At 43.7% G+C, this 12293-nt stretch overlaps 1 protein-coding gene across 2 annotated transcripts in view; it reads right to left on the bottom strand.

Moving 5' to 3' along the window:
* Window positions 1-12293, bottom strand: part of adkb (adenosine kinase b) — a 173325-nt gene that overhangs the window by 95263 nt on the left and 65769 nt on the right. For both annotated transcript variants that reach the window (XM_074662948.1, XM_074662949.1), the window contains exons 5-6: window positions 7355-7527; window positions 3300-3408 (exon numbers count right to left, since the gene is read on the bottom strand). In XM_074662948.1, coding sequence (XP_074519049.1) covers window positions 3300-3408; window positions 7355-7527 — 282 coding nt within the window. The remainder of the gene's footprint in view (window positions 1-3299; window positions 3409-7354; window positions 7528-12293) is intronic.

The following is a 12293-nucleotide window of genomic DNA, read 5'->3' as shown; positions in this document are numbered from 1 at the left end:
GGAGAGAAATTTTGGAGGTAAAGAGCAGCAGTGAGAGGGAGAGAAGAAGAAGAGAGGAGGATAGAAATGAGGGGAGAGGAGGCTCAAGGTCAGCGTGAGGACAGTGTGGTCCTTGGAGTTGGACGGAGACACAGCCGCAGTCACCTCTGTGCTAATCAGCCCCACGGCTGGCTGATGAGATGTCACTTTGTGTGTGTGTGTGAGTGTGTGTGTGTGTGTGAGGAAAACATCTCCCTTCACTTTTTTTGGGCTGCAAATTGCAGAGGCTGGTAGGGCGGAGGAACAATGTGTGTGTATATGTGTGTGTGTGCCACTCTGGAGTGTAAGCAGTCTGACTTGCTGCTTGTGGTGCCAGTATTGCGCTTTTTTCTTCTTTCCTTTTTTTTTGTTGCCCTCCCCTTCGCCTCCTTTTCTTGCATATTATGCTACAGTGACTGAAGCTGAACTCAGCTTTCCCCTGCAGTGAGGGCAAGAATACAACTGCCAATTAATGCTATATGCAGTGTGCCAGTGTTGAGCAGTGTGAGGCTTTCTGCTCCAAGTTGCTGCGCTGTTTGAAATTAAAAAGAAAAAAAAGGTGGGCTAGCTGTTTTTGCTCGGGTGTGGCTAACCTCTTACAGGCCAACGGGGATTGCGCCATTAGCTCAGGGCGTCAACGAACAGCGTCCGCAGCTGTGATCAGGTTTGTGACCTAACAGCTCTGCAGCTTGTGTCTCATTGGGTGAGTTTTGTGTACCAGGCCAGTTGGCAGAGGCGAGCGTCTCCTCCGTCTATCCTTGGGTTATTTCTGACCATCTGCGCCCAGTCATTAACAGGCCTTTTCACAGTCAATTGTCTCCCCTCTTCTTCTTCTTCTTTCTGTTTTTTTTTTTGACTCCTCTTTGCGTAATCACGACATGGATCAAGCGCTTCATGTCTCTTTCTGACAACGGCGTCAGTAAAAAGAGAAGCCATTTTATTAGCCGGGGCTAAGGAGAGCTGTAGAGGCATAGGTTAATTCAAAGTGGCATCATGGAGGATGCATCAAACAGTGCAGATCAAATTACAGGGCAAAGCGCTCAGTGGTAAGAAAAACAAGCCAGTGGTATGCTGCAGAGTGTGTGTGTGCACGCTGTGTGTGTTTAGCAGCAAGTGTGTGTGTGTCTGAGAGACTGGAGAAAGAGAGGGAAGAGAGGGAGAGGCAAAGGAGACAGCAAAAAAAAAAAAAAAAAAGAGGAGGAGGAGGAGGAGGAGGGGGTGTCCATAGAGGGCCAAGGGGGATGGGGATGGAAGGAAAGAGGGAGTGAGGAGAAAAGGAGGGAGGAGGGAAGAGGGGGAGATGAGGCTAACTGGGCCAGCACGCACACATCAACCCCTCCAATTAGAGTCACTCATCTCCTCTTCACACAATGCATCACCCTCCATTTCTGATGTTTACAATCGTCAGAGAGAGAAATAACTGTAAACATCAGTGCTGCAGCGATGGCATTCAACAGCACAAAAAAAAAGAAGAAGAAGAAGAGGGAAGATCTCCTCTGCCTGAAAACGCGTTTAGCCGTTCCTTCTTCCCCCTCACGCCTTTGTTATTGGTCTTTGTGCAATGATTTGCCTAAGGACCCAGATTTCCTAGCAACAGCCTGCCACCAAACATTTGGCAGGAGTTCAACATTCTCTCTCTTTGTGAGAAATGGCAGTGCTGCCTCCCTGCTCTGCGTCTGCCACCAGCCCTGCTGCTGCTCGCTGCTCGCTGCTGCTGCTGCTGCTTCTGCTGCTGCTGCTGGATGAGCCAGACTGGCTGCAAGAGCCCTCTAATAATTCTGTTTTCATCCAATCACACCACATAGTAGCAGGCACCTTGAGAGGCTCTGCCAGGAATCATCAATCACCTCTTTAACACACACACACACATGCTTCGGACAAAAAACGGGGTTAGTAACATGCTAACGTACGCACACGCACGCTTCTTGGTAATTACATTTACAGATTAGGAGTACAAGAGTGTATACCACCCTGCAGTGGTTTAATGAAAATCAACAAAGCGCATTAATACACAGCAGAGGCTGGTACAGTGAGTCAGAGAGAGGGTGAACGTACAATCCGGCTGTAAATTGGGTAAATACATCTGAGTGCTCTCGACAAGGTTAATGGAGGGAGGAGGCCTTAGTGAACACCGGTCTAGACACGCCACACAGCATTAAGTGGGAATAGCTACAGCAGTGTATCTGGCTAAGTACTTTCCAAGTGCGAATGGGACTCTAATAAAGCGAATGATCCCCCCTGTTTTGACAAAGAGGCCCAGGAGGGACGCTGAGGAAGAAGAAGAAGAAGGAGGAAAAAAAAAAAAGACGTTTGAGATTCCAAGCACTGACAAACACCCATTTGTGGCCCTTCTATCCCCCTCTCAAATCCCACGGAAGCTTTTCCCCTGCGCACAAGACTGTCGGATGTGGGCAAAACCCAACTGCCAATTTGCAGAGGATGTGCCGTGTTTGCTAATGCGAAGCAGAGGCTAAAAATGGGACCACACAAACTCTGGAGGATGGACTGACTGATCTGCTTTCTGGCACAAGCACTGACGGCTTTTTTCTCCTTTTTTTTGGGGGGTGTTTGTTGCTGCAACTGGGCGGCTAATTATGAGACCTCTGTCATTATTGGACTGTGTTGCACTTCTGTTCGTTGTGATTTTCACTCGGGACAATACGCCAGAGAAGTGTGTTGACGGCTACGGGATGATTTATGTTGATAATGAACTGCTTAAAGACAGGGAATTCGCTGCAATTTCAAGGGTATCATCTTGACTGGGGATCAGAGAAAATGTTGATCTGCCAGAATTAAATGTAATCCCAAACAGTGAAACATGAGCGTAGTGGGCCATCCTACTCCAGGAGCTGGAAGGAAAGACATTAGCTTGTGTGTGTGTGAACGTCTAAGCCCACATCTGTCCTCCTCCATCTGTGTGTGTGTGTGCGTGTGGAAGATTGTGTTGAAGGAGAATGAACTTGAATAATCAATTTTCACACTTTCACAGCACCTGTTGGCTTGTCTTCATGTTAAAAGGAATGAATGAATGCATTACATGTAGAACAATTTCACACTGTGCTGCGGCGGCGCACAAAGACCAAGGGGGAAGCACAGGGAATGGAGCCGTATTGTCTCAATAGGTAACGTAGCTCATTTCCCTCCACAAAGGATGAATGGAGATATTGACAATGCAGAAGGCGCGGCGAGGCATTTCCCTTGAATAAAGCCTCTTAACATTTTGTCCTCCTGGCAATAGAGTTAGAGGAACAGTCGTTTTGGATGTAGAGGGTCTCACTTACCGCGATATAATAGACCTTGGCTTTCTTCACCAGCTCCCAGTTGCTGTCCAAGTCCAGGTGTTTTTCCTTTTTGTAGCAGTTCGCCGCTGCCAGGTTAGCGACGAGGGACCTGCCGAGACAGACCTCATAAATCTTGAGCTGCGCTTATCATCCATCTTAATTTTGTCTCAAAAACATCCCTAAAAACACTCAGGGCCCAGACTTCTCTTTGTTCCGCCGTGAGATGAAAGCATTTCTTGGAATATCTGCACTGATGTGATTATTTTTTAAACACCAAAAAGAGAAAGTGACAAAAATAAGCCACCTCTAAATTATTCACATTATTATCTCACGCTGAAGTAGAACCGTTGTCACCAAAGGTGGGGGAAAAAAAACACACACACAATACACATGTATGAGCAAATGAACACTTGAGTGGAGTAGTGGGAGCGGGAAAGTGAAGCAGGTGGCGTTATCTTAACATAGCTCATTAGCTAGTCCTTGTGTGCTGTCGCTTTATGAGCGGCCATCAAAATGAGTGCAGCCATCATCGCTACTTAGAGGCAAACTGTAGGTGATCATGTGACAGGAGGATGTCGCTACTCAGTGAGAAACAACTGCTCGCTGTGGTTTGAGTGGAGAGCCGGAGGAATCGTGTGACTCTGTGACAAAACATCCTCCAAACTTCTTAAAACAGGAAAACAACACCGTTCATGTCTAAGTGCACAGTAAATGGAACTGATGGCGCTTTGTACATATCACCAGGCTGGGTTAAATACTTGATTCTGATTGGTTGAAACCCTCAGCCCTATCAATGTTAGCTTGATCATACATATCTTAAAAAATCAATCCACTGAAAGGAGCTTGGAAATTTTCACTGCTGCCTGTTGACACTTTGGTAAAAACTGAGCATAGTCTCAATTCACAACATCACATGAGTTGCAGTGCGCCGGTAAGGCCCACCTTCTTCTATGTTGTCTGATAGTATCAGTGTCATAAAGTTCCATTCAGTACTCCTAGTGGTCTTTGCTGATCCTCACCCTGCCCTGGCGTCTCATATATGCATGTAAAAAGTAAAGTGGAGGTGTGTTCTACCCGCCTCAGGCGTTTGCCCTTCCATTTTGGCACATGGAAAGGAAGGGAGCTCCCAGAACAAAGCTACAATACCAAATACTTAATGCATGGTTGGTCTCAAGAGCTGAATATCATATAGGCTATGGGAACAGTGGAACAAGACCCTGTCCTGCAATCCGGGCAATATCAGCAGGGGTGGTGATTGTGCCTGTCTTTAAAAAAAATAAAAAGCTAAAATGATTGGAATATGAACTACTGAGTTATAGGCTGTAACATTTTCAAATGTGGAAAAAAAAGAGGGTTCATTGACGTGAACACCCAGTTTAACCACAAGTTACCGTAGACACTCTGCATTTCTTAGCTTGCCACACTAAACTGGAACTTGTTGCCTCCTGAGATGATCACAGATTATATGATAACATTCAGATTTTTGATTAATAAAAATGTCAGTTTTTTTAAGTGATTAACAAAACAAAAGGATTTTTTAAAGATGTAATGTATCCTGGGCTCTTTGGTTATATGCTGCTATGGTTGCAAAATCCCAGGAGTTTTCAAAGCTGGAAACTTTCTAAGGGATTTAATGGAAATTTATGAGGGTAAATTGGGAATTTATGATAAGAAACTTGAATATAATTCTGTTAAGTATTTTGTAGCATATTTTTGGCAAAAACAACCAGATTTAATGCTACTTAACTTGAACATCTATGTTATTACTTGACCATATAACAACATTCTGCTGACAACACGGCTATTGAGGCCACACTCCCTGCATGATGCTCAGGGCAGAATATTATTCAGGGCTGATCACAGTGTCTCAATGAGACACAAAGAACATGGCTATGGCTTTACGATAAGTTGTTTTGATCGTACATAGCCCTCTAACACCACAGTTATTGTTTAGAATGAGGGTCGAGGGGACTGGTTGCAATGATTATACGTCATGCCCTCATTGCGTATGAGTGCTTGTGCTCATGTATGAAGTGTACCACACCAAAGAACACCTCTCCAAAGCTTACAAAAGCCAAAGAAGTGTACCCTGCCTGAGCACAGTACAAAGCTGTCATTCTGGTCCACACTAAACTGAACTTCAGGGTTGGAGTGTGCTTGGGCACGGCACGGACTGCCGATGTGACTGTACCCTAAAGGTGCCATCTATGGAATAGTCAAGGAAGGACAACTTGGGTTAAGAAAATGCTGATCTTCTTCTTCTGGCTTGGAATGGCTCCTGCCTACCTGGGGTCCCTCATCCAGGTCATCATTCCTTCTCACCCACTACGCTCTGCTTGTGAAAGACACCCGGTGCTCCCAGACAAGCGTGGCTCCAAATCTCTAGCCAGACTCTTCTCCTCTGTTCTTCCGAAATAGTGGAATGAATTACCTAACTCTATACGAACCACAGCGTCCCTTTCTACTTTTAGAGATGTCTGAAAACTCATCTGTTTGGGGGACACTTAGGTCCTTAATCTGACCCTTCTCCTCTTTGTCCTCGGGGTAGAATGAGTCAGAAGGTCTCAGACCCAGCTATTAGTGAATTTTCAGCACTAATTACTGAATGTTGCTGAAGGTTGAAGTATATTTTTGCAGCTATAAATTGAGGTTAGTTATGGCTACATTATTCTACACCTACATAAAAAAAGTCCAAACTACTTGTAGCATATTGTCACACTAACCAGGTTTTCCTTCCTCCTAAATTCTTGCTTGTGTTGTACGTCCCTTTGGACAAAAGTGTCTGCTAAATGAAACTGAAGAACTAATCTATTTTGCTTATATTAAAAAATATATATGGGCACTGACTACTAATTTGATTACACATTATGATTTATGAGGAGATATTAAAGGAAACCTTTTTGAAACCTTCAATGTGGTAAATTGAGGTTTGAGATAAACTTAAACATCACAGTGATTTTGAGTGTGGTATTATCTGTAGTATTTTTTCTTATGATTAGTATAATATTATTGGATTTAGCAAAAGAACATAAAAGTGGTTGAAGATAAACAATTTTTGGTAGAAAAACTGATTGAGAGTTGGTGTTTTTGGTTGGATTTACCCTCAAAACGCTGAGTTCCTTTAATGCTATCTAATCTCTGATCACTGATGAACCTGGTTTCTGAGCCCCACATGGAGACCAGTCTGATACGCACTACAGTTCCTCCACTGCCTGGATCTCAAACTGACAGGCAGAGTAGCTGAGGTGGATTTTTTTTTCTGTAAAGACTCTCACTAATCAAAGCCTGGGGGGCTGTGACACACTGACTCCCACTCCTTCAAAGCCATCACCCTTTCCAATCTGGCCCCCGCCAGCGACCTTTCCTCTGGGCTCCCGAGCTGTCTGTTAAACACCTGTAAGAAATATTACAGAGCTCGTCTCCCTGAGCACGGCACCTGACCTTTTCAGGTGTCAGAGCTCACATCAAACAAGCCCACTAAGACCATTCAGCGGGGCCGGCTCTCGGGGCGGCTGAGGTCCAGCCCTGATGACTGACTGACAAGTCCAGTAGCAGCAGATGAAGGGCTGCAGAGGAGGGGAGTGTTTAGAGAAGGAGGTTATTGATCCACACCTGGTCTATCATGAACTGGAGCCCTCGCTGTTAGTGATATTTGTGTGTGTGCAGGCGTTGACCTCTGCTGTCTTCGACGTGCTGATGATGATGATGCTAGCGTGAGAGTCGCCAGAGACGCTAAAGCTCCTTTTTTAACAGGCGAACAGTCTGACAGGTGAGAGCCGGGATAGCCCAGCCATCTCTAACACATTGCTACTGTCAGCCTATAGATGGATGACAACCCACTGGGGCGGCAGAGACTGAGTGGGGGCCTGGAAAAAACACACTCAAGCTGTTCTTTCTCCTTTTGATGTGTGAGCCCAGCTATGATTCTCTGTTATGACTTCCAGCCCTGAGGAGTCGACTGCCTGCCTGAGGAGTGAGAGCCAACCAAAAGGAGTTTTTCAAACCTTGGCTAGAGGGTCATTTCTTGGTCAGGGGGTGACTTAAAGGTGGCTAACCTATTGTCTCCAGTGATGCAGGCTGCACAGGTACCAGTCGGCTCCTCGTTCTGTTCGTAGTAATGCGCGTCGACGTGCGCTTCCTCCGCCTTCTTCTTCAGGATCTCCCCGAAGTTATCCGTCCCGATGCACCCGAAGAAGGTAGCCACCTTATGGGGCTCCTGGATCATCCACTATGGGAGAGAAAACAGGAGCAGCAGTTACAGTGAGCTCAGTTTACAAAATATAAGTCTGTTTGAATGGTCAAGTTCAGCGGAGGCAGATGGCATACAAACTGTAGCTTCACAGCAAACATACTGCTTGTGATATATGAGGGCTGCGAGCTGTCGTAAACAACCCAAGACCAATTCAGCTCCACATAGAGGCACTGTTCTCATCCAAGCGCTCCCTCCTCTCCCTCTGTGCTAAAAACAGTCTCATCTCCTTATTTACACAAACCCCATAATTCAAGGCTCCATCCTGCTTATGCAAACACAGACCCTCTGTGTGTGTGTGCGCGCGCGTGTGTCTACCTGCTACCACAGGATGCTTCCCAAACTGCAACTCCACCATTTTTTTTTTCTGGTCCAGACAGATCTGATGCACTCAGTGACTTTTACCTGATGAGGGAGGGAGGCGCTCAAATTCTACAGAGCTCAGGTTTAACCTCCAAAGATTTATTGACGTACAGTACGTGCTGCTGTTTGCTCATTTTATTTGCAGCCTCCTGTTTTGTTGCTGACGGGGGCCCCTTGTGAATGAGATGTTGCTGCTTTTGGGGATGACCTGTATATGTGTGAAATTAATCATTTCACACGACCAAATAGCATCTCGGTGGGGGAAAAGAAAAACGCATTTTCATCACCCGTCCAGAGATGCTCTCCCTTGTTATTCTCTCAACCTCCTCTCCTCGTGGGTCTCCAGGTAACGAGCTCAGATGGGGAAATAAATAATCAAAACAGAGTTACTGAGGACAGATTTCATCTCTTTAAGATCGAGCCAGGTGTGACTTCAGACCAAGGCTGAAAGGTTTCAGATTTTTTTTAAGCTAGTGTTCATATATTAAAACATCAAGATGCATAAAATGATTGTTTGAAATATCCATTAAAGGGTGATCTAGAGTTTCTGAAGACATATTTGTGAACAGTTACCCATACCAAGCCAGACATTGAGGCCCGTGTTTGGAGAATCCAGCAGAAGCTAAGCTTTGTAGCGCTGTAAACAGGATTTAGAGCAAACCACCATTTGAGGATTCTTTTATGGACTGGAGTACACAGAAGAATCACTTTTGCAGATGGAAACAGACAGAGACAGAGAGGAGGAAAAACTTTTGTGGATGTTTGGGATGATGTTTTATCTATTCACTGAGCTCAGTCATGATAGTTTGGAGCAGCAGTTTGTTGTATTAACTTTATTTCATGATGATTTCAAACACATTCTGTATTTATATAACTCCATGCAGAGCTGTCTCTGTGTTTAATGCATGAACTGTTGATGTTTACATTTCATGCAACTAAACCCTCAAGTGTCTGAAGCTAATATTCTACATCCCTGCTTCTGAAAATAATCACAAGTCTTATATAAATGCATAAGAGTAATGCGACATTATATAAAGTGATATACAGTTTTTGATATGATGACCAGGTGGACAGCAGGACACCAGACAGCCAGGTGTTGATTTTATCAAAGCAGACATTGCTTCATAAATAGTTATGTTAGTTACATTACTTTCTGATGATCAAATTCATTATTAAGTTTTTCTGAAAGTTCCTGAAAGCCATGAAATGTAGGTCTTCTTAGGGGTAATCATCAGCTTTGTAAATGTTTAATATAAATATGTAATATAAACATATCCAGATATTATCGTACTATTGACTTGCATTGTAAAGCAGCCTCAAAAAGAGGAGTGAAGAATATTGACTTTGATATCATTATAAATTTATCCAAAAGTCAATATTTTCCAAGGATGCTAACTCAAATATTTTTTCTTCTTAACATATGATTGTGAGCATTTTAGTTTAAGCTGCCATAAGCCCTATAAAAGTATTCCTTTAATCACCTTTGGCCAGAAGCAGATAAGTAAGTTGGGTCACTGTAAGCAGGCTGCAATAGTTTGAGTGATTAATGCTGAAATAAAGTAAGCTTGTGTGCCATGTCTTTACTGACTTAATTAATTATGAAAACTGGATCATCAGATTTTTGCATGACTTGACATGTCACTCGCACGTCAGTGACTTCAGTCCAATCCTTAATTCTACCCCTTGGCCCTTGTCTTAACCATTAGCCCTTGGTTTTGTGTGTCTAGTGAAGGGATGCCCCAATTCTCTGTATCTATTTATTAATTTATATCAAATATGCGATACGGAACTTTCCAATTAGAACCATTTGTTTCCACAACATAATGGAGCAAGTCCGCGAGCTAGTTCAGGCACACAACTCCAGCTGCACTGCTATGCATATACCACGTGTCTCACACGTCATAACCATCTTGCAATCACACTCTGCCTCTCAATTGGGCGGTCTATTTAAACCGGGAGTCTCTCATCCCTCTCTGCCTGTCAGTGCCTTGGCTGCATGTTCTTTTGCCCCCACCACCACCCCAGCAACCACCTGCAGGCTCCAGGGGGGATTGTGTTCAGTATGTTTTGCTCATCACTCCTCAATGTCACCATGTAAACTTATTGTGAGGGGTGATGACGCCTGCGCCTGGACGCCAAACATAAAATATATTTGCTGCTAAATTAACAATTCAAACGTGAGTTGTCTGACTGAAATAAATAAATGAAAATTAAGGAAGCCAAATACTTATAAAACAAAGGAAAAGAACAAAGGAAGTAAATTACATATCGGAAAAGGCGTGCTTGGTTGTGCAGGAGTGCATAGCTTGTTAGCTCTCACTCTTAACGTATTTCATAGATGCATATATATATTCATATGTACATATATATGTTAATATACACATACACGTATGCACACATACATACAAGCATATGAGCATACTCACATACAAACATATGCACATGCGCCAATTATATACTTATACATACATACATACATTTAGGGTGTTGGGTGAAGATGAAGAGCTACACAGATCTTGAAATGAAGACAAACCAGGACCTCACTTGAAACCAAAGGGTATGAAAAATTTCCCATGATGGATGGATATTTTTATCATTTATCCAATCCTTTGCTACTGCATGTTAATATCAGCCAATGTTTTGAATTGTTGGTTGTGTTTCGAAATTGCTTGTTATGGTTTGCAGCAGATGAACTTCACTATGGTGTGCTGCGTCCTGTGAGTGATTGGACAGATAAGCTGCATTCAGGAGCTGCATTAGCTACATAAGCTACGATAAGTTAACGTTACAATGTTCAGAAACTACATGATATAGCTTCTAAATACTGTAACGTAAGCTAAATGTTCGCCTTTCCTGGTTTAGCTGCCTTGTTACTCGTGATGCGGAGCATCATGATGGTGTCTGTTTGCTGTGAATGTGTCTCCCTAACATTTTATCTGACATCAAAATGTCAGATAAAATGTTAGTAAAAATGTTTTGTTTGTAAGAGAAAAAACAGTTGCTCTGCCTACGACACAGCCATCAAGCGTCTAGGGGTGGTGGTGTAGTGTGGCGTCTTATTTCAGAGATGTTTTTTTTTACCCTATATTCTTCAGTCCTTAAAACAGAGGGCCAAGGGGAAGGGGGGATGTAAAGGGAGGAGTAAGAGTGACAACTGGGATTGGCCCTTACCCCCACCCTTGGTTAAAAGTGATATAAACAGTCTAACTTTGAAAACGTTTTACTTAACTATTCAGGTTTTTGAGGATTTAAAGTCAAACTAACCTTTCCAGTTGAAAAATTTAAGAGTTTAAAGTAATATAGAGCTGGGAAATTTTAACTGGATTGGCATTTCTATGGAAGAATTATTTCAGTCCACAGTAACGCTGAGTTTTCTGATTAGAACTTTTCAGTATGTAAAGTGATAAAGACTTTTCTTTAATGTTTGTGAAGCTCTACGTTTACTGCTCTCCCCAAATAGAGGCTGTGCTTCAATGTATCTTCAACAATTCAACAAGTTTTTACCAATTTAAACCTCACACAACGTTAAAGAGATAAAAATAAAGAAAAGAGATTTACTTTTCAGCTCCTTGGTTTTGATTTTTTCTCTTAGTTTGATTCTTGCTTGATAAATGATAGACTATCAACAAGTTCAAGGTTTAACTCTTACCATGAGTCAACAGCTTCTTCAGTTGATCAAAGAAATACAGAGCGATCATGTGCCATCTGCCTGCTGTAGACTAAGAGGCTCTTTCGTGTGCCATTTTGAGTCATGGTTTACTCATCCAGACATGCTCTCAACCGCTCCTCCCCACCTGGCCTAAAAAAACACATACACACATCTGTGTGCAAACAACACGCAAGCGCAGAGCCACAGTGAGAGCTGACAAAAGCGAGCTCTTCTTCCCTAACCTCTTGCTGCAGGCACCTCACACTTATCAAGGTCACTGGCTCGGGTACACGTCAAGTCCTATCTGATTTTCCCTTCGCCGTGATGAGCTCCCAATCCAAGGTTAGGAGCTGCAGGCTGTAAATAATGACAGCACGGCCCCTCCATTTGCAGGCCCTCTCAGGTGGGAATAGAGAGGGCCACTCAGGGGCCCCCGGTCCCTCTGATGACAGCATGGTGAATCACGGTAGAGCCACCAACATTCCCCGGCCCCACCTCCATCTGAACTCTTCTGCCACCTCCACCTCCACCTCCTCCTCCTCCTTCTCTGTCTCTGACCGTCGGCTGTACTCTCACTGCCAGCTCAGCTTGTCATTTTACAGGGTCATTAACAGACACACATACACACCAACTTGTGCATGAGTACACAGTGCACCCACGCAGGGAAAAAGGCTGACACACACACACACAGAAACCTAAAAATCCTCTCTTGTGCCATAGCATCAAAACTCCC

This window comes from Halichoeres trimaculatus, unplaced genomic scaffold (genome assembly GCF_033239565.1).
Source record: "Halichoeres trimaculatus isolate MK-OKI-2021-1 unplaced genomic scaffold, fHalTri1.1 fHalTri1_scaffold_23, whole genome shotgun sequence".
In the NCBI taxonomy this organism is placed as follows: Eukaryota; Metazoa; Chordata; class Actinopteri; order Labriformes; family Labridae; genus Halichoeres; species Halichoeres trimaculatus.
The sequence above is the reverse complement of the archived record's forward strand: the minus strand, read 5'-3'. Positions and strand labels throughout refer to the sequence as shown.